The 23,369-nt window shown below is 42.3% G+C and overlaps 1 protein-coding gene across 1 annotated transcript in view; it reads left to right on the top strand.

Moving 5' to 3' along the window:
- LOC138582818 (myosin-4-like) overlaps window positions 1–23,369 on the top strand; it is a 196,020-nt gene that overhangs the window by 114,487 nt on the left and 58,164 nt on the right. The window contains exons 21-31 of the mRNA XM_069654483.1: window positions 1,893–2,148; window positions 4,264–4,506; window positions 7,033–7,209; window positions 8,716–8,861; window positions 10,992–11,082; window positions 16,446–16,835; window positions 17,635–17,761; window positions 18,898–19,016; window positions 20,366–20,562; window positions 20,800–20,983; window positions 22,463–22,628. Coding sequence (XP_069510584.1) covers window positions 1,893–2,148; window positions 4,264–4,506; window positions 7,033–7,209; window positions 8,716–8,861; window positions 10,992–11,082; window positions 16,446–16,835; window positions 17,635–17,761; window positions 18,898–19,016; window positions 20,366–20,562; window positions 20,800–20,983; window positions 22,463–22,628 — 2,096 coding nt within the window. The remainder of the gene's footprint in view (window positions 1–1,892; window positions 2,149–4,263; window positions 4,507–7,032; window positions 7,210–8,715; window positions 8,862–10,991; window positions 11,083–16,445; window positions 16,836–17,634; window positions 17,762–18,897; window positions 19,017–20,365; window positions 20,563–20,799; window positions 20,984–22,462; window positions 22,629–23,369) is intronic.

The raw sequence follows: 23,369 nt of genomic DNA on the forward strand, positions 1-23,369 counted from the left end.
TAGATGTAATAAAATGTGCCAACGGTTTGTTTTCTAAAATCAAATGCACAATAAAGAAAAAAATATATCCTGAACTGTTTCCACCGATCCCTCGGTGAACGACGAGCCGCACTCACAGAATGATGATAATAAGGAAGCACAGTTAGCTTTATGAATCAGCACCTCAGTTCAGCGTTACTGCATACTTTTAAAATGTCATTTTTGTTGTTCAATCATAGTTAAAATATGTTGCTTGAAACCCATGCCCAGCATACAAAAGTGGGAGACCAGCAAAAAATTACGCGTTTCGCTACCTCTCGTAGCTTGGTCACATGATTTTGCCGATGTATCAGGTACTCATTATACTCACACGAATGTTCAGCCCACATAAACACAAAAAGAGGACAGGGTTTAGTCCCTGTTAGTTTCACATCCAATTAGTTATATCAGGGCGACATCAATACAGCCAATGTGCTAAAAATGCAATCTCCTATGTCACAATTTATAAAAACACAAAAGCATGTTTTAAATGGTAAGACATGTCAAATACAATTTTCCACATCACTAGGTAGTGTTGTAAAGTGCAAGGTGCAATTTTGTATGCAATGTACCACAGTGCTTAACTGCGTGTTTACAGTAAAGTGCACAGTGCATTTTCTTATGCTATCCAGTAAAGTACACAATGCATTTTCCTATGTCACAATGTACAAAACACCAAAGCTTATTTCAAATAGAATAGAATGCCTAATACAATTTCCTGTGTCGTTAGGTAGTATAATAAAGTGCATAATGCCAGTAAGGTGCCTTGTAAAGTAAGGTGCCTTGTAAGTAATCGTAAAGTGCAATGTGCAATTTCATGTGCATAATACATAACCGCAAAATACACACTAGTACACAATAAATGACTGCATGCTTTTAATAAAGTGCACAGTGTACTTTCTTGTGCTATTTGGATTTTGCTTAGACAGTCCTTCCTTGGCATCGCATTTTTAGATGGCAACAAGATGTACAATGTCATGCTTTTATCTCTAGTCGATGCTGTGCAACACCCTGGTATGACTGGTGTGAGTGACCTCTGGAATTAGGAAGTCATGCATTCCTACTTATCTATTTTTACCACGAGAGTAACCCGGGATTTTCTGTGCATCATAGTCATATGCACAGTCAAATGCAGTGCAAGGTGCTAATAGTAATACTAGATGCAGTCTCCTATTTTCTGTCTCATAGGGCCTATGTGTGTCTGAATAGACTGTGTACCTTTTATATATATACTAGCAGTTAATGGCCTGTGGCCCCAAATTAGAGACCATTGCATAGCAAGCTCCTAAATGTGTACCCTGGCTTACTACTAGTCAGAAATGCTCCCTCCTTGGAGTATATTGTTATTAGCACCCCAGACAAGCAAGGCAGGGTGCTCATACATTTTTTGTTAGAAAATGTGGCCTAACCCCAGGTGCACACATCAAATTCGCCTAAAAACAAGTACATATAAAGATGGCCATAATGAACATAGAAACAGAGTCACCTTTCTACGTTCATGGCAGCATCTGTGACCAACGGCTGACAACGGAGCAAAGTGGGGGTCAATATGGTTGCTAATGGGATTGGTGCAGGGCATTGTGGTTGAAGGGGCCTGTGTGGGGGGTCTTACGAATGAAGGGGACAAGTGTTTAGGGCTTGTGCAGACAGAACAAAATGGCGGCATGGTGAGAGTGGCCAATGTCCTCCATTGAACTCAATATTTACCATACATTGAAGCTTGAATTAATAAACTGAGATAGGCTGGTGCTTCTCCAATTGGTGCTAATATATGTTAAATTCTGTTTAATACAACATTTAAAATGCTATTGGTTGAATTGGACATTTTTTACACAGTTCATAAAAACATATATGTGTGCGTCTGTTTCTCACAGGGACGCCATAGTGACCATCAAGTACAACTTGCGCGCGTTCATGAATGTAAAACACTGGCCGTGGATGAAGTTGTACTTCAGACTGAAGCCTCTGCTCAAGAGCGCAGAAACCGAAAAGGAAATGCAAACTCTGAAAGCAGCCCTGGAGAAGACACAGAAGGAGCTGGCCACATCCGAGTGCAGGCGCAAGCAGGTGGAAGAGAACATGGTCTTCCTGATGAAGGAGAAGAACGACCTGCTCCTTCAAGTAAACTCTGTACGTCACACATTTCAATACACAAATTCTTTCAGATAACCGTTAAGATCGCTGATGTTGACATGAAGTGACACTTTCAATCGAGTATTTATACCAGCCCATGAAGTGACTGGGGCCTACTTTCCACAAAATATACCAATAGCTCTTCCTCTGTCAATTACAGTGATTATTAATGTAAAGGTTGATACAAGGCACACTATTCATAACAATGGAGTTATTGCCATGTTGTGTGCCATATGTTGATGTTAGGGTGATTCCACATGCTGAATTGTGGAACCATACAAAGACATTTGCTGGTCATTTTATGCCCTTAAGTATAGATTTCGGGTGGTCCAGGTGGCTGGTTATTTGTTTAGAAAGAATTTACTCCACATAGGAAGCTCTTCATGTGGTCATTTTTGTTTCTTATTCAAACATTTGTATTGATGAGTTTCCCTAACACACTACCCTCAAAACATATAAGTAGGACATTGATATGACTAAACAAATTAGCAATAATGCATCGTGTGATAATGTATTCTACATGAAGGCAGTTGCATAGAACAAAATAGCCATTCGATTTAAGCTAAGTATACTACACTTTGCTTTAAAATTGTGGAGCTTGATTTTCAAAGGTATTATAGTCATGACAACACAGTAGTGGCCCTCATTACAAGTTATGCCGGTAGCCATGCCGCAATTTGCGGCATCGCTGCCGGCAAAACCGCATCCGTGTCCGTGTCCTCGGAATGAGGACTTACCGGACCATTCCGAGTCCGGATGGCCCGGTAATTCCTCACTCGAGGACACGGACACGGTTCATCCCCATTCCCATTTCAGCCGCCATAGGGCTGAATGGGAATGGGAGAGGGAGTAAACAACAGGCCATTACGAGATGGCCCGTTGTTTGCTCCCTTTTTCCCCTCGCGGGACCCGGTATGCACGCCTGGTTTTCCCAGGTGTGCTTAACGTGTCCCGCGAGGGGAACTTGTAATGTGGCGGAACGGGGTGAACGGCGCCGCAGCCTTTTACGGCGCCGTTTAACCCGTTCCGCCAGGGTCGTAATGAGGCCCAGTATGCTTTGTAAACCCGGCACTGCTACAATTTGTTTAACTCAAATAGAGGGGCGGTTTACAGTGGTGCATTTTGTCAGGACTTCTGGTAAATCTTCACTTCTATGTTGGACCAATGAATTGCATTTGTCTAGTGCCAAACACACAGACCTATGCACATTCTATCCCGCTCATCATTGCCAGTGTGTGCATTAGCTCGCATTTCAGTGTGCCCCCCCACCTTTATTTCTGTAATAGCAATTCTGGGGGGGTGTTTGAGCTGACTCCTTCAGCAGGATTGCCTTTACTCCAGCAGACTGAACTTTCCCATTGCTTTGCTTTCTACTCACCTCATAGTGCCTGTGACGCATCGTAGCAGGAAAACCTTGCACTCCACTATTTGTATGTCGAACCTCGATTGCTAATAGGAAAGCTAGTATTTATTATTGCACACATGGATAACGAGAACGGGCCTGATTCACAGCACGTTTTCCTATGGGGTTGCGCCATAATAAAACGCTTCTGTGAATCAGGCCCGACATTTTTGACACAGCACCAGAATGTTACGACAAGGTACCTTCATCAAGGAAACCTTTTTCTCTTGAGTGTAGAAGTTCAAGCTTTTGCTGGTTAGTGGGCTTCTTAGTCACTATCAGTGTGTGTATATCTAGCTCTATGTGAAGTCATGTAAAGTATGACGGCAGGTCTGATGTGAGGTCGATGGCTCTGTAGTGGGGGATGCTACTCTACAAAGAGGTCAAGTAACCTGGTGGCGCCAGGATGTGCAAGTGGTGGAGCCGAGGGTACCATGGTGACATCTGATGCCTTTGTTGCCAAGAACAATCTCACCCTTACAATCAGAAAGTATCTTTGTGTTTTTTTTAACTTTAGACTTTAAAAATAAGTTGCACATTTCCAAGAATACACATTCCACTTCAATTGTTTTTTTGCCACTGTAAGGGGGGCAGATTGTATTAATTAACTGCTTTAAAAAAATCATGAAACCTGACGTGATTGCATGCAGACTGCTTAAATCACCACCCATTCAAATACACGTCTAATGTTCTTTTGGTCCAAACTTTAGGAAAACCAAAACTTGTCTGATGCAGAGGAGAGGTGTGAAGGACTTATCAAGAGCAAAATTTTCATGGAAGCCAAACTGAAGGAGTTGACGGAAAGGTTGGAAGATGAAGAAGAGTTGAGCGCGGACCTAACGTCGAAGAAGAGGAAATTAGAGGATGCCTGCGCCGAACTGAAAAAGGACATCGATGACTTGGAGCTGACTCTGAGCAAAGTGGAGAAGGAGAAACATGCCACTGAAAACAAGGTGAACCTATTTCCATATGTCTCCAGCAGCGAGAAACAGATTTCTGGTGTTCAATAGGAAGCCCCATGCATGATCGTGTGCTCACATGGGAATTACATGTTGGTTGGGATAGAGTTAAAGATGGGGTGGAGCGTCACCCTTGCATGTTATGTAAGTCATGCTAGAGTCCATGACAGTCTTGATTTTCGAGTTAGGGAAGGGGCAAGTATGCTTCTGTGACCCCTGTCTTCTGGTTTTAGTACATAAATACAGGTCACCTGTTTAAAATCCAGAGTTTTTGCATACTTCGGCACTATGAGAAATCAAAAAAATAAAATAAAAGCGAAATTCTTACACCGAACATCGCTCATGGGTGCCCTTAACTTTAAGGTGCCCTCGTGAATTCATAATGGAACCTGGTTAAATTGAACAAGCGGGCTTGAATGATTTGATTACAGTTTGAAGTGCGTTTTTTCTTGTGGTTCTCGCACAGTCTTTCTACTAACACATGTACCATGCAGGGCATTAAAGAGAACGTGTACAGTACTCATATCTTGCAGTAAAGTAAGCAGCAAATAGTCGATAGTACCAACAGTTAAGTCCCAAAGTGGGCATAACAAAAGACGGATGAACTTGACAGTTCCCAGTTAGACCTGCAAATGGTCAATTAGGGAACCACACCATGGTAAAAGAGAACAGAAGGAATGAAAGAGATGCTTTGCTCAAATACTGCTTCAAAGATGTAATGACTTGCTAAATTCCCAGGTGACTCGTGGCCCCTTTGACAAACCCACTGAATCCTCTGAGGGCACCATATTAACCTCAGTGCTGTTACCCTCCACTGACATTTCCATCTGCCTCTATAATGTGAGCCGTTTGCCCATGCTAGAAATAGAAAAAATACCTATTCTAGTTTTCGCACAAACAGGGATTTCTGTGGTGGAAATCAACATTTTTTTTCCTTTTTAAGTGTGGTATTTATATTGGGTGGTTTCACCTCTAAACGGGACAATTGTGTCCTCCCAGCCTGTTGCTGCTGGTGATTGAAGCCAACAGTACACCGTGCAAGCGCTACATTTACCTGAAAAAAGGGAACCCAGTCCTGATGAAAACTAGCCCACATTGGGGTTATAATTGAAACTAGGAAGAACGGGAAGTGCTCCACCCCTCTGCTTAGAGCTCAAGACAATAATTGATGGAAGACAAACATCGGGATTTAGATTGTCCCGCCTAGTAGACTGGAAACCTTTTTCTTCCAATATACCTTCCAGTGTGATACCATGGTTGATAGTAATGTGATATGGTCTTCTTTTTGGACGTGGAATCCGTTACATCAAATTAGATTGTGATTCAAGAGGGGTATCTTCTTCTAAACAGAATTGAACAGGAAAGGAAGCTGTTGTTCGAGTTTTTTTTTTATTTTTGGTCCCTGTCCTTCATACAGTTCTACATTTCTTTGCGCTATTCTTTCCCTCATTCTGTCCTGTAGTTTTGTGATACATTGGTATATGTTTTTCATTTGTTTTTTTTTAACTTCTATGTGTCAAAGCCAGCATCATGCGGCTGCATTTGATTATTAAAAATGATATGAATTGATCATTCATTGATATTGATTTGGGCCGGGGAATGAGTATGGACTTGCCTACCTACCGTGTTTGTGACAGCCCAGAAACAAGAAACAGAAAAAATACTTCTGTTTCTAATATAAATGGTTAGTTAATTCTGTGTTGTAAGGTCTGTTCTCACATAACTATCGAACGGACGCCTGTATCCCCTACCAATCTATAATGTGCAATTGCTTAATGATGCTAAATTGGAAGTCAGTAAATACCCAAAATAAATTCAGAAATAAAATTAAACAAAGGATTTTGGACAAAGGGCAAAATAATCTGGTGTCCAGTACAGTGGGCCAGCAGGGAAGCAGGCCCCCTTCTACCATCTTTCCCCACGAAGTGTTAGGATTCCAGGTTTGAAAGTTAGGTGTACCTGTCATATAGACACCACATTCCTCCCATTCTCTGCAAAGACAGTGCAGTGTGCAAAGACTATGTAGGTTGCAGGTTTATAGGAAGGGGAATGAAGAATGTGGCGAGATCTAGTAGCAACACGTTGGTCTGTTTCCAGTTAACATAAGGCTGATAGATAGCTCCTATACCCTCCCTGAATGATTGCAGTAGCCAGGCACCTTGAAACATATGAGCACTACTGGCAAGTACTTAAATCTCTGCAATTCCCATAAGATTGGAATGGCAGTCCAACATCCCACAGCATTTTCAGGAGTGATCGCAAATATGTTTCATCCAGAGATCAAAGAAAAATCACATACATATTCCTTTTGTGTAGTGGGGTACCTGTGCACTGTAAACATCTATTATGTATGGAATCAAATCCTCCAACAGGGACCTATTGAGGATACTGCCAATCCCTGAAGGCTCTACAATCAGGAAGAGGCATGTACATGCTGGCTGAACCTTGCACTGAATGCAAGTTTTAACTAGGTTTCTGGAACCTTGTTGTATTAAGATCATTTGTATTTCTCTTTATTAGGTCAAAAATCTTACAGAGGAGATGGTGTCCCTGGATGAAATCATTTCAAAGTTGACCAAGGAGAAGAAGGTTTTCCAAGAAGCTCACCAGCAGGCCTTGGATGACCTGCAGGCAGAAGAAGACAAAGTCAACGCACTCTCTAAGATGAAGTTCAAACTGGAACAGCAAGTGGATGATGTATGTTTACTATTTTCCTTAACAACCCAAGCGGCTGACATATTTTTACAATTTTCCTTATCTACTTATACTCCTACCTATGAGCAAGTGGCTGACGTATGTTTACAATAGTTCTTAACTAGTCCTAATTATGAGCAAGTAGTTGGCATGCATCAACTATTGCTCTTATCTGCAATTACTCCGAACTATGACTATGATGTGGAAAATGTAAATTAGCAATTCTTTTTAACTACTTCTGGGCTTAACAATCCCTTTGATTAAAAGGCATGCTCGTCCTTTTTGCATAGACTTGATTTAAGCTCAGCAGTTAAGGGAATAAAGGCATTTTTTATCTGCAAATCAGCTTAAGTGTGTTTCTAGGTTCTTTGATTGAATAATTAAGTCATTCATTTAGATTGTTCCTGTATTAGGGACACAGACTCAGGTTGTTCTGTCATCACTTTCATGTTTACAATTTTTCTCGAAAACCCTTAACTACGAGCAAGTGGCTGACATACGTTTACAATTGTTCTCATCTATTTATACTCCTAACTATGAATACATGATTGACGTATGTTTACAATGTTCCTTAACAACTCTTAACTATGAGCAAGTGGCTGACCATGTGTTCACAATTGTTCTTATCTGCTCATACCCCTAACTATGAGCAAGTGGATGGCATATCTTTTCAATTGTTATTAACTAGTATAATGATGAGCAAGTAGCTGGCACATGTTTACAAATGATCTTACCTACAGCTATGTTAACTATGAGTAAGTGGATAATGTACATTTAGAATTCTTTTTAAGTACTCCTGGGCTTAACAATCCCTTTCAGTAAAGCCATCTTTTATCTGCAAATCAGCTAAGTTTGGCTCTGATTGAATAAATAAGTCATATTTTAGATTTTGCCTGTATTAGAGACTCAGGTTGTTCTGTCATATGTATCATGATAAAAGTGGAAGTGATAACACTTCCTTATGCAAATCATTCCCTATAGCAATCAGCAAGATCGTGAATCCAACATTACGTTACGATTGTAGAGTGGAACGGGGCATTAAGGAATTAGTCTAGCCTCTCCAGCCCTTTCTAACAAAACAGCCTCACTAAAGTCTCTGCGTAGATGCATTCCCCGCTCATCTAAGATTGATTTGATCACCAACTTTGTATCACCATTTCAATACAGTTATGAATGACCATGGTACCCCTCCATCGTCACAGACTTTGCTAGGCAAACTGAAACAAAATTCCCATCTAATGTATGTAGCCTGATTTTGGCCAATTTAGAGCAAGGGCCAATGTTGCTAGTAAGCAATATTAGCAATACGAGGACACATTTTCATTGACGACGTGCTATCATTTTCTAACCTCACATGTACAAAGAAGGGGAATTTTTTAAATGATATCTTTAATGTTGTTTCTCTGCATAATATTTTGCTGCCTATACATTCAAGGATAGATGCTCTAGACACGTTTAGCAAATGTGAGCGTTGGTGATTAAACGTGTCAATCTGCCATGTCTCCTCAGTTGGAAGGAAATCTTGAGCAAGAGAAAAAGCTGAGAGTGGACTTTGAGAGAGCAAAGCGAAAACTGGAGGGGGATCTTAAACTATCCAGAGAATCTGTGATGGATCTAGAGAATGCCAATCAGCAGCTGGAGGAGACATGTAAAAAGTAAGACCTTCTGGGAATGAAGCCACCGTTCCGTGCATAGAAACGCATCCTATTATAATATCCCGCACTGCTCACAAAACAAGTAATAGAAGGTTAACCCAAAGTGGTAAAAGTTTCTGTAATGAGCTGGTAAAACACTGATTGTACCTTTAACCAATTATCACTGATTGCCACTTGAAATTACATGGCTACACACGATTTATTCTCATAATGAACAGACACACAGCCCCTATATAACTGACAATTATCTGCAATTCATGATATGCTCTTTGCAGCCTCAAAATAAATAGAGAGTGTTGTATAGACATTAGATGAATTTATTTTTGCAATTTTAGATAAGCTTTGGTAATTGCTTAGCTCATCAAGCATTCTGAGTCTAAACTGAGAGGTTTGAATGCTGGTGAGCACAATTATGATATGCCTTGTGGTCCTAATTTAAATATCCACAAATCATACTCAAAACATACTTCCATGATTACTCACTAGCACACTTACAATGCTACTTCTTGCTGTATATCTTGGAAAGGAATCTCTCAGGAAGGTCAGAGTTTGCGTCAATGTAAGATCATATTAGCGAAGCTGCGTGGGCATCACTGCTTTCTCTAGGGGGCAGCCATTCTCTTGCTAACCATCCTTATTTAGTGATGCCTTTTCAATATTTTGCCATTTTTCTAGTGCTTTTATGGAGTTAAAGCATCCGTAAAGTTCTGTTTATAACATTAACATTTCTTTCAATGTTTCGATCTTTAACAAACTCTTCTTCAGAACAAATTTTAAAAAACTAATCAGAAATATGACCAGCAGTTACTTTGTTCTTAAATGTGTCTTTCATTAAACAATAAGAGAGTATATTGAAATACCCTTCCACTTTTTCGGGGATGGTTTTTAAAGGTAACCAATCTTTAAAATATGTGCATGTCCACAGGAAGACAGATTTCATCTGACTGTCTTTAATAATGATTTTTCTTTAAAATCAGAAATTTTGATGTAGTGAAATTGCATCATGATGAGGAGTTTAGCCAGCACATATTAATAATGATGTTCTCATAAACCAGGAATTCTGATCATCTAATGAAATTGAACTATGATGAGGAGCTAAGCCAGCACATTTTAATAATGATTTTCTCCTAAACCACAAGGAATTTTAATGTGGTGAAATTGCATCATGATGAGGAGCTTAGCCAGCACATATTAATAATGATTTTCTCCTAAACCAGGAATTTTGATGTAGTGAAAGTGCATTTTGTGGAGGAACTTAGCCAACACATGACCATCCTTTTGGCTCACTGGACTGCATTATGAGTTTGGTGTATTTTCAAGGAAACTATGCACATTTTCCTAAATCTTGGAATTGTTTCTGGCTGTTTGATGGGTTATTTCTCAAATCAAGGCAATAAACATAGAATGCAGATTTTCTGAAATGTCTACATGCAGTGTCATTGAAATACTTCACCAAGATTTAATTTTAATTCTGCAAATCCCGGCCCATTCAGAGTCAGAATCCAATAAATCTGTACCCCAAATGCACAGTGTGGTTGCACTCATGGTGTATTCCGCCCCTACAATGTGTTGAGGTACTCTTCCATCCCTCTCCAAGATCTCTGAGTGCCTCATTGAACTCATGCACAATTTGTACCCTGCGTAGCCATAGCCATGACTTCAACACACTAACTGTCACTGTGGCAAAAACTATAATATATGTCTGACTACATGGTCAAGTCTCCCAACCGTCTCTCAATGTCAAGAAACAGTTATCCTGCTCCAGTTGATGCTAGAGCTGACACAATCCCACAGGACTTTCCACCTGGCATAGAGCCCCCTACCTTCACACATCTCAATCTAGTTAAGAAATGTGTCACCTTTAATTGGACGCTCTGAATCAAACCTGGATGTGTGTGTCCTTTCCTGTAGGTTGCCTGCTTCCACATATACTGTATCCCTTTAACTGCCATCAGCTGCAACTCAGTTGCCATCCTGACTAGTGCCGAGATGCTGAGCAGCTCACTAGCCGCTACCTTTTGCTTCCTCATTTGGTGACATGACCCCCTTCACGTGGGAAGAAGAACGAGTACAAGTTTTAAAAAGAAATCTTTTGTTAATCCACCCCAATCTGTTTATTCTTTTCTCAAGGAAGGACATGGAATTCAGTGAAATGCAAAGAAAGATTGAAGATGAAGAAGCTATCAGTGCACAACTCCAAAAAAAGATTAAAGAGCTGCAGGTTAGTATTCCCATCCCTTCTTTCATCTGCTTATTCATTATCTACTTGTAAGTATCCGTTTTTCCTAGGAACAGACTATTTTAAAATATTCATATTTATGACAGACATAATGAAATATGAAACACAGATTCTAGAGTTTGTTTCTTGGATTCCTCTCTGCATAGTGGAATTCACTTCCTCAAACATCCAAGCAAAGTTTTAATATTAAGACAATGTAAACTGTTATTTGAGATAAGGTGGGTGGATCTTTTTTTAAGTACCAAAATAAGCTTTTTGTAATCTGAATAGATCATTGGCCGACCTAGCATCCTCTCTCACACTCTATCACTGCATTCTGCTGCACTTGCTCTCTTTCTCCTTGTTAGCTTTCCCTCGCTTTCTCTCTATCTTTGCCTCCATCCCCGACTGTTCACCGCTCTCTATCTTTCTCTGTGCTCTTGTTCACTCTTTCTCTTTGTCTCTCTCTCTCTCTCTCTAGGTCCCTTGCTCTCTCTTCTTTTTATCTCTTCCTTTTCCACTAAATATTGCTCTCTCTTTCTATGTAGATGAGAAATACTTCACAGGTATAGGATTGCTAGTGCCAGCCCAGCCATTGCTGATAGCAGTGAGGCCAGACAGACACAAACACATACATAGATATCCTTTGGGGGCAGGGTATGTGTGCAAAAGAAGCTCTTTAAAAAAGCAAACAGTGAACCAACTTCTCACCAATAACGGACCACTGTGTTCAGCCCTATTCTCCCCCTTGGAGTTCCCTCCCCACCTGCTCCCCTACCCAGACACGTCCCTGTCCTACCCCGGCACCCTACTTGCATCCTCTGGGTGGGCCCCCGTATTACAGAACTTGTTGCTTTGCAGCTAGGTTTGCACGTTATACCTTCCATTAATATACACTTACATAACATTGTAAACTGGTTCTTCTTAACGTTTTACAATGTTCATTTCTAATGAAGACTTCCAGAATATATGGTAGTCATAATAGGAATGGTACACTCATCTTACTGAGTAGAGCATATTGTCAAAATCTAGAATAACCATGTACCCTATGTTCTGGCAGGAGGTGGTGGATAGTCTGGTGCACTCCAATTATACTCTTTCCAAATGCACTGATTAGAGAGGGGAGGCGGACAGACCTACCCAATTGGGGTCTTTATACTTGACAAATATGCCTGTGATAAAAGGGTTGTATGCTTAAAGCACTAATCAGCACCCTGGGCAGGTGTGCTAGTCGGTCAGGAAGCACTACGCACAGGCTATGTTCACCAGGACGAGCCTATGTTACTAGAAGCCTGAGTGCTGTGCATCCCCGGTCACATCACTATCCTCCTCTCTCAGCCCTTACTAGCAGCCTGCTGTGTGCCCCACCACCAAATTCATTAACACATGCACGCAGCCGGCAAGATGATAAAGGTAGGTCTCCCTGATCACATCTATCAACAAGGAAAACCATGTTCTAAACAATGGAATGGCCAGGCATATCAAAAAGTTAATTTTACTTCCTTTCTTTCAGTTCAATAAATCCTTATCACCAGTACCTGGTGTTTGTGGGGGCTAATGAAGTTATTTAACTCAGTGCTGGGCAAACCCTGGCGGTAACGGCATTGTGGTGGATGTTACGGGACTCTTGCTTCTCTCTGGCCCCTAATGTGGATGGTAAGGCCTTACCAGCAGGGTTGGTCAACAGCCCCAGGTAGTAACGCTTCAGTACATACCGCACACACAGCTTGGTACTCATTTACTTTTTCACAAAACTCACTCTGCCATTTAAATGCTTTCTAACCATAACCCATAATATGCTGATTTGGTGAGCCTCAGGATTTGGATGCAAGGATAAAATGATTGTGATATATCTCACTCCGTTGGGGTCTGAGGATTGAATAGTTCCCCACCCTGTGTGGACCTGTAAGAGGATTCAATTCAACACTACAGCGAAGTCAACGCCTCGTCTGGAATACTGAATGAAAACCCTTATTGATATAACTTTATGTCCAGTTCATGAGTTCTGGATGACTACCCCTGTATAACACCCCTCTCTTGGAATCCCCCTGACCCCACTGAGCCAAGAAGTAGTTCTGTTTTGCAAGTTTAAACGGTTTATTTGATAATTTAAACAATATATATATATATCACACTTTATAATAAATTAATAATTGAATATCACACTTAATCTGAGCAGTAGTCAATAATGGATAGTCCGGCACTAGCACACTTCTTTATAATCAAGGATGAGTGGTTATAGGATGGATACGATAGCAACAATACTCTTATGGTTTCAAATGGATGCAATGTGGAATGAAATGCAGTACAGAAAATAACTTGATAGGATTTCAGCAAAAGACAAGGTAATCACTTTCTTGGACAATTCACTCCTCCCCTTTTTGCAATGCAAGGACATGGAAGGAAAGCACACAGTTCTCAGAAATGCAATCAAATGTAATTCAGTTTCCCCCCCCCCAGCAAGCTTAGAGGAAAACAGGTCGGAGTTTTAAACACAGGCCCAAAATGCTTTTATATGTGCTGGCAATGAAGTGAAAAATGTGCTAAAATGCTTTTAATTCCCTCTAGAGGTTCAGGGTGAGTGGTATCTAGTTAATATTAGTCCAGGCTCACTCTAGCAATGATTCAGGGATGGTTCTTAAGAGGCAAACAAATTTTTAGCAAGGAAAGCAAGGAAGCTGCCGTTTTCACACGTGGAGACATTTGCAAATCGCGGTAAAATTCGCGAGTGCGTTTTTCGCGATTGCGGCAAAAGTATAGGGAATAGGAATGCAGTTCTAGGTTCGTTGAAAAGCCAGGATTCCCAGCTTTCAGAGGAAAGTTACTGCGGTCACGGAGATATGAGCGATATGGTAAAGGTCGTTTTTCAGATTTGAAATTATAAAAGTTCAAAGTGACAAGTTACAGCTAGCAACTAGAAATGACAGGTGACAGCTTTGCAAATGACAGGTGACAGTTAGGAGACAGTTCTGGTTAGATTAAAATAGATTGAATTATATTATTTTAACTAAGAGATTGGTTCTGCACAGTTCTGCTAGGTACTCACAATATATTTAGAAAAGGAATGGGCCTCGCCACGGATCTGGTCAGGTTTTCTTCACTCGCCACGGACGGTCTCTGCGCACAGCGATCTGGGTCAGCTCTCTGGTTCTGCGAACAGCGGTCTGGGTCAGCTCTGCTTTCTCTGGGTACAGCAGTGCTTCTGGATCTTTCTGCACAGCTTTCTCTGGACCCAGCGCTGATCTGCACGGCTCCTGGATGCTGCTATCGCTGTTAGGTTTGTTGGATGCTGAGGCCCACTGAGAAGAGTTCTCAATTTGTGGGTTTAGGCCCTTGCTTTGAGTTCTGAATCAAGTTCTTTGGAGTTTTAAAGTCTAAGTGTTGAATCTAGTATCTTCTGGATGTTGTGTAGTCCGGCAGAGCGCGTTGCAGCAAATGGAATTGAATGTCCCTATCTGTCCTGACTGTCTGCTTTTATGTGTTTTGAAAGTGGGTGTGTGTGCAGCATCACTAGCCAGCCCCTCTCTCAACGGCCCATTGGCCCAATTCTCCCCTCTCCCATGATTGGGGAAGGAACTGTGTGTCAGAGTGATGCTGTAGGTTTTATGGGTCAGAGGATCCGCCCCGGGTCAGTTTGCCCACAAATCTATATTTGATTCAAATACAGACTTCTCAAATACATAGTGGTTTGTCATTGCATGTACATATTACCTATCACATGAGGTAGTCTCTGTCCCAAATCTGCTCTTCCTAGGAGCTTGGGTTAAAAAATGGCAACATATTTCACTTTTAGGCGGGTTACCAATATTGGATTTGTCCCCGCATTTACACAGATGTGCCCATGGTGTGTGGGCATTAGGTGGTGGAGTGTCAGATTTTTAACATACATACGTTTAGAGTAATATCCTCTTTTCCGCTAAAACCCCCCTGAACATACCACCGGGTCCTACCACGTCTTCAAATGTGCACAGAAAAATCACAAGAATTATGGTATCATTTAAATAATTATGACAAGTCCGTACTATGAGTTATTCATCTTTTTCTAAAACCATATTCTGGCTACAGGGGTGTGGTTTCCCCCCAGCACAAGGTTGAATTTCTGGTTTTTCCAGTTCTGCCAAGCCAGCTTGCTCTCACAGGCAGTGCTCCTCCCCTTTCCTTCCAGGAGGAAGCCACTTTTACGGCCCCCATAATAAAACATTTGCCTGAGTCAGGACAGGGCTTTGTTCAATTTCCTGCAGAGCCCAGGTAATTCCATCAGAGAAGTGTCATATCCCTTTTGGTGGGAACAGCAAAAGGCAGCTAGGCCTGGGAACACAGCTGTTGTGCAAGTGTCAACTCCTGTCGGGGGTAGCTGGTGGGCAGAATTCAGTTTCATTAAGCCAGGTTTCAGATAAAATGTCACTTTTTGTTCCCCAGTTTAAGTCAAGACAATTTTTACATATGCAGCTAGAATGCTGATTCTGAGTTCAAAACTATGACATTTTAACAGTGACAAACTATGTGGCAGTCACAAGTCTGTCCCTCAGTTTATTTACACATTTCAATTTTTGGTAATTTTAAATCCAGTTTCAGTTTAAGCCGCTGCAGACCTGCAGAGCTCAGCCAGTCTTGTTATAAACCTTCAAGTCACTTCAGAATATAACTTTACGTTGTATCCACCTCTCAGTAAGTCTTTCTTTGGCCTGCTTTGGGTTCATTTATTCAGTTTTACACAAAAAAAAAAATCTGGTGTTGTTTTAAAACGCCGGCTTTCTGATAGTGGTGAGTACTGGTAATGCAACCATTTTTGGGATTTTTCTTGGATTAATGCATTCCAAACAGGAATGGTTCTTACATGGTAGTAAATCCTTGCTTAACATTGTTTTGATGGGGTTCCTTACAGTAAAATGGTTATGTGGAACCCCACAAAAGGGTTGAATCTTTAAAGTGGTCCGGTGAGCCACGATTTCAGCAACTTTTTGACATCAATAATAGTGGATTTTGTTAACAAAGATCTTTCTTTACACTGGTGGGTGGCAAGTGAGGTAACCATTTTGGTGTGCGCACAAACTGCGTGGTTCTCCTGGATTCTGGTGCACTTGTGGGCTTTTTGGCCATCTTGGATTTTCTAAGCCCACAGCACCAAATGTTGCAGCATGATAGCTCAAACGTGGGTCAGGGCACCCAACAGACCTCACGTGAGAGGCCACGTCTCGCCACCAGGGTGGGTGTGCACGTGTTCAGTCTCCAATGCACAGACATTCTCAGAGAATAATATGTATACATATATATATATATATATAAAGAGAGAAAGAGAGAGAAAGAGAGAAAAGAGAGAATATATTATTTAAAGGTATTTAAAATGTTTTCTCCATTTAAAACAGGCTCGAGGTGAGGAAATGGAGGAAGAAATCGAGGCTGAGCGTACTTCCCGTGCCAAGGCTGAGAAGCAGAGAACAGATCTCTCGCGGGAGCTGGAAGATCTCAGCGCAAAACTGGATGAGGCCGGTGGTGCCACCGCGGCCCAGGTTGAAATGAATAAAAAGCGAGAGGCGGAATTTCATAAAATGCGCCGCGATCTCGAAGAGGCAACTCTGCTGAATGAAGCCTCATTAGCCAATATCCGCAGGAAGCACGCTGACAGTGTGGCAGAACTTGGGGAGCAAATTGACAACCTGCAGCGCGTCAAGCAGAAGCTGGAGAAGGAAAAGAGTGAATACAAAATGGAGGTTGAGGACCTTTCAAGTAATATGGAATCTGCTGCCAAAGCGAAGGTAAGATTGGGCCAAGCCCCTGCGCTGTGACTCCAAAAGCAAGTTGCAGTGAGTGTTACATTATTAAAATGCTTGCACTGATTATAGCATTTCCACTCAAACAGTGGTCACACAGCATTCTCCAGAGCTTGTTAACTGTAAGTGGAAAAGGAGAGGAATTGTGAGGGCAGGCATTGCCATCCCTGGGCATCCTAATATCCCCTTATAATACACATTTTGAGTGCAGAGAAAGCCGTGTTTGCTTGGGGGACTTTAAATTAGTTTGGGAGGGTTTCGGAACCTTGAGGTGGCTTCAGGGCATAAAAAGCCGCCTCTGAATTGCCCACCCTTTAAAAAGAAGCAGAAAAAAAACTCCAAATGCTAGGCACACAAATTCACTGTGTTGAGATGTGTTGAGATTTAAAGTCCTCCAAGCCGTGTTTGCTTGGGGGACTTTAAATTAGTTTGGGAGATTTTTGGAACCTTGAGATGGCTTCAGGGCATAAAAAGCCGCCTCTGAATTGCCCACTCTTTAAAAAGAAACAGAAAAAAACTCCAAATGCTAGGAACACAAATTCACTGTGTTGAGATGGCGGGCTCCATAGAAAGTGCGGTTGAGATGGGGCAGCCACCGTCCAGCCATCGTCCAGGGAGAGCAAATTAACAAGGCTCTTGATTTAAGTATGGAAGTGGGAAGAAGAAAGGGAGGTGTGAGACGTCCCTTCTTTGAATATATGAATATTTGCACCACTGTTAGATGACTGAAAACACTACATAATAAATGATGAGAGTCTAATTAAGTATTACTTTCCATTCATAGCTAAATCTAGAAAAGATGTGTCGCATACTGGAGGACCAGCTGGCTGAGGTGAAGACCAGAAATGAAGAGAATCAGCGCCTCGTCACCGACCTAACCACACAAAAGGCCCAACTTGAAACTAAAAATGGTCAGCATGAGTTCTCCTTTTCTACGTGTCTTGCTTGCATTTGATATCAGACAATGTGCCGGGCTTACTACAGACCACCATCAAATACCTGAAGCCTCTGAAGGTTTCTCTAACTGTCCACCAGCATTGGGCATCACAGCTGCTCGGGAGTTTGATTGAGGAATGAAGTTTGGAGTCAATTGCTAAGATGGAAACTATGGGGGTCATTACGAGTCGGGCGGTAGGGGATACCGGGCACCGGTAAGGAGACCGGTGCCCGTAATCCCCTACCGCCCGATTTCGAGGTCCCCTAACGGGAACTGCAAAGGGACGTGTGGTCTGACCACACGTCCTTTACGGGTCCCACTAAGGGACCAGGGTGCTAATAACGGGCCTGCTATTCGCAGGCCCATTATTAGCGCCTTCCCCATTCTCATTGAGCCCTATGGGGGCTCAAATGGGAATGGGGAATGGTTGGTGCAATGGGGACTTACCAGTCCCGCCAGGGTCGGGCTAGACCGGTAAGTCCCTATTGCTCCACACAGGAATCAGTCCCATTATTGGAGGCAGTCATGGTGCAAATAGCACCATGACTACCTCCATTCTCGGAATGAGGCCCTATATATCTATTTAAGTGCTGCATCTTTGAAAGTATTAGGGCACATGCATAATGTCTAAATACTCTATATACATTCAAATGAAATGTCGAAACTAATGCAGCACACAATTTAATGATATCATTAATCCACCTCCAACCTGTGTGCACAGGGAAGGATTTTATTCTTTTATACTTCAAGTTGTCCACAGAGGTCCGTGCATGCAATAGTTTGGTGGACTTTCTTACCGTCCTCCATCAATATTAATATTATTTTTGGAATTGCTATTTGCAAACAAGAGTTGGGCACATGGAAGCCATGATCAAGTGTTGAAGGAGGTACATAAGATGGATCTTAAGTTGAGGGAGCAAACGCCTCCCAGAAACCATTTCCCTCCACATTAATTAAAGGTCAGCCACAATTATTTGAGTTTGTGCTAGTATTTATTGAGCATTAGGACCGGTTTGTTTTGAAACCATCCAGCTTCAGTGTTTTTGGAAAGACATTGCTTATTTAATTTGTTCAGTTAATTGCATTGTGTTGCACCCTTGTGTGTTATAGGGGAACTGTCTCATATGCTTGAAGAGAAGGAATCTTTAATCTCACTGCTGAGTAGGGGGAAGGTAGCCTACAGCCAACAGACAGAGGAGCTGAAGAGACAGCTGGATGAAGAAAGCAAGGTACCCACCAGCCCGACATGTTTGGGTGGTCTGCCACACTACTCTAGCTTCCTTTAGTTCGTGCCCAAATCCTCCAACCCTTCCCGGGCGTACACACAACATTAACGCCACACAATGTTGAATGTGCTCTTTTATTAAAGTACCCTGCACATAGAATTGTAATGGTGAACATCAGTGGAAAGACTCCTAGCTCGAAAGCAGCGATCACAAGAGTTAACCCTTTGACTGGTGCACCTTTTGGGCACCCCTGGGACAGAGGCTTCTGTCGAAACCTCCTTGTTACACATTGAAAATCATGATGTAGGATTACACTACTAAGGAGGGCTCTTGAGGGGTCAGCACCATGCCCCAGGCTCACAGGTTATAATTGAAAGTCCCTTAAAGAGGACACATTCAATGTGAATGGGTTGTCGTTTGCGACTCTATAATATATGATCTCAAAAGTGTAATTATAATACATTGCAAGAGCGCATGCCAATGTATTTGACCTTGATGTGATGTTTTGGTATTGTAGCTATCCCTCAGGAGGCTTATTGGCCATTTGGGTTTCTAATCTGCAAATACTTCTAATGAGGTTAACCTGTATTGTCCACATCAGCTAACTGGCTAGCCTATAATGGTAGTTTATAATGCACGTTTTACATTTCTCTACCTTTGGTAGTAAGATGTATTCATAAAGCCTGAACATTACCAGAGCACTCTAGTTCGTGGCATTGAACAGTGGGACAGACATGACAGTAGCACTGTATACAGATCCTCAGATTAGCAGAATAACAAAATGTACTCATAAGGTAAATGGTCTTGAAAGCCAGCTCTGAAACTACCACACATGAGAAATTGAATGCGCAAAAGCCTCGGCACTATTTTTACAAACTTTGAAAAGGAGCAGTCTTTACATGTTTTTCTTCACAGGGCTAATTTTGCCTATGACTAGTTATGTACATAATTCAGAAGAACCTCCTGGCTTGCTTCCCTTTTTACCTACTTTCCGAAATATCTTCATTTTGTGTTCAAATGTTTACATTGTGTACTTTCTTCGAAACACTTGGGGACATGCATTCCTGGGTGTGGCTACTAGCAAAGGAGACGTATAACTACGTATAATAACTTTATTTACTAACTTTTCTTAACCTAATGGGAACATCATTATTTGTAGTGCATACAGTGTCCATAGATTTTCTTTTTGGAAACCGATTTTAATGTCAGTTTCATGCGAGACGAGCAGGAGTCCAAGAACATTAGAATTATTAATTGCTGTGATTAAAAGCCTTCCGCATAAACATAACAAAAGTTATTTTGCTGTAACTGACCACAGCTTCTGACATTCAAGCTTTCTCTCATTGTCGTAGGCTAAGAATGCTCTTGCGCATGCGCTACAGTGTGCCCGCCGTGACTGTGACCAAACGCGTGAGCAATATGAAGAGGAGCTGGAGTCCAAGTCTGAACTCCAACGCACAGTGTCCAAGGCCAACAGTGAAATTGGTCAATGGAGGGCCAAATATGAAACTGATGCTATCCAGCGCATGGATGAGCTTGAAGAAGCCAAGTAGGTCCCTCCCTCGGAACAGCAAGCACATGTGCGGTTCACCTTACTAGATATCTAGAAACACATTAAAAATACCTGTTTAGAACACACACTCCACACCTCATTCAATCGAAATGGTGGCAACAATCCAAGGTTACATCTCAATATGATCATATCATAGCTTAAACTTCTACAGTGGCAAATTCCTGTACTTAACACAATGATAATACATGTACCATAATGACATGTCCCCATCAGGAAAAAACTTGTTCAGCGTCTCCAAGAAGCCGAAGAACATGTGGAAGCCGCAAACGCTAAATGTTCATCCCTCGAGAAAACCAAGCAACGATTACAAGGTGAAGTCGACGACTTGATGCTGGAACTAGAAAGGGCTAATGCTGCCGCCGCCGCCCTGGATAAGAAACAGAGGACATTTGACAAGGTAGGAAAGCTGGCACTTGCCGCTTCCCTATGATGGGTTGAAAGAATGGCAATTTGTAATTGTGCTTTCAGAGGGGGATTGGAGGTGCTTCATAGGGTTGTGTTAACACCTAACACACATACAAGCCGCATCAGATACACCTTGCGTGTGCACAGGAAACATGTCAGCAATGCATTTTGGGGGAAAGGCATTTTCCGCTCTGGTCAACATATTGGTGTAAAATTGTACTGTTGCAGTGAAAGGGTTATGCAATTCAGAACACTTCCAACACATACACTAGCAGTTTGTTTTGGACTGTGACTGGCTGATTTGTCTGGGCAGTGGTTCAAGAGCCTGGTTTTATTTTCTAGCCATTTTGGACAGTGGTAAGGAGGTCAGGGAGCACAGGATCCAGAGGTCAGGCCTTGCCATGGACAATGCAAGACCTCCATTGATCTGAATCTTAGACTTGTCTGTTTCTTGACACATGCTGAAGGAAAGCACCTACCTAACCGATACGAATGCATCTTCTACGGCATGGAGGATTTGCTGAGTGTAAATGGGTACCTTTAAATTACGTTGTAGAGATAAAAACAGTTCTTTTTATTTTTTACAGAAGAATTTGTTTCACTGTCGTCATTTTTCTGCACGTTTTCATCACTGTTTTGCCACATATCGTGTGTGGGCACTTGGTTCACCGACTCTGGAAGAAATGAAAGGTGGAAGGCCAGATTCATGGAATTTCTTGCGTGGTGCAAAGTGACTTTGCACTGCCAACAAACACCCCGATTCACACAGTGGAGCAACGTGCATTTTTTCAGTGCAAAGTCACTTTGCACTGCAAAAGTACTCTTTGCACTGTGAATGAGGCCCATTTAGCAGGGTGCAAATAGTACTTTGCAGTGCAAAGTCACTTTGCTCTGCAAATATACACTTTGCACCGCTCTGTGATCCGCGTGTTTGTTGGCAATGCAATGTCACTTTGCACTGCCCTAAAAATTCCATGAATCAGGCCCTAAGAGGCCCTGCCACAGAATTTCAAGTGCAAAGTATAGGCTGCCATCACGCCAACGAGCAGCACTTTACAAGATAATTATCTGCAATTATGCATTTTGGAAATCCTAATATCTCACCTAATGTGGCCTCTCCTGCTGCAGGAGGCTTAGAGAGCCAGAAAGACACACATTATTTTTGAGTTCACTCTGGCAGCCGTATCCCCCCTCAGAGTGCTCCACCTCGTCAGGACTATAGAGCTCTCCACATTGGGAAAGCGATAGATTGTCCACACAACACAAATGAGCTTGAGTTTGAGTGTCGGGCCTTTCTTGTAATGGGGTGAGAAGATTGTGCACGTTCTCTGCAAGAGATGGCCCCCCTTTTCATTTCTGTGGTTGCCCTTTGCCTGGAACCATGAAGTTGGAATGTACAGTATGTTTGATGAAGTTGAACATAGGATGCCACACTGATGTTTGCCTTTCCTTCTGCAAATGTATCAAACAGTTTGTTGCTGACTCGAAGCAGAAGTTTGAAGAGAACCAAGCCGAGTTGGAGATGGCTCAAAAAGAATCGCGCTCGTTGAGCTCGGAATTATTTAAGCTAAGAAATGCTTACGAGGAGGCCGTGGACCAACTGGAAACCATTAAACGCGAGAACAAAATTTTGCAGCGTAAGGGAATGTTTATTTGTTATCTTGAACACAATCAATTGAAAAGTAAAACCACAAAGCATGCATTCTTATTGTGTGGGTTTCTTCTATCACAAGGGAACGGCAGACACATTGGGCCTCATTACAAGGTTGCCCGTCCGGTGACAACAGTACCGGTAAGCTTGCCGGTACTGTTGTTACCGGACTAGCAAACTACGAGGTCTGTGAGTGGGTGCATGTCAGCCCCGCAGGCCTGACCCGCCGGGCCAAACGGCCCCCTCTCGCAGACCGTGTCAGATGCACCGGCAGGGATTGGGGACTAATATTTACTGGCGCCTGGGAATGGGCAATTACCGGGTCCTCCGGGGCTGTAATGCCACACTAATTGCCCATTCCCGGGCGCTGGTGAATTCATGACTCCGGCGGCAGCCGTGCCAGTAATTACCGGCATGGCTACCGCCAAAGTCATAATGAGGCCCATTGCCTTCTGCTGCAAACTGTGTACATAAACTCCTCTAAAACTAATATCCAATTGTTGCTTATGGTTCCAATCAACAACTATTTCGTTTTTGGATTGTTATAATGTAGCAGCAGAGTCATATAGCATTCATAATCAACTGCTGTGATGTCACTGTGTAGGTATGTGGCTTTTTCGCAAGGGCACGCAGCCAATCAGATGGCAGGACCCGCAGGAGAGAATGCACCTTCTCTGCCCGTTTCTTTCCAGCTGCCCGAGACCTTTCCCCGGGTGGCGCCATCTGT

This window comes from Ambystoma mexicanum, chromosome 3q (genome assembly GCF_040938575.1).
Source record: "Ambystoma mexicanum isolate Mex_15411 chromosome 3q, UKY_AmexF1_1, whole genome shotgun sequence".
NCBI classification, from domain to species: Eukaryota; Metazoa; Chordata; class Amphibia; order Caudata; family Ambystomatidae; genus Ambystoma; species Ambystoma mexicanum.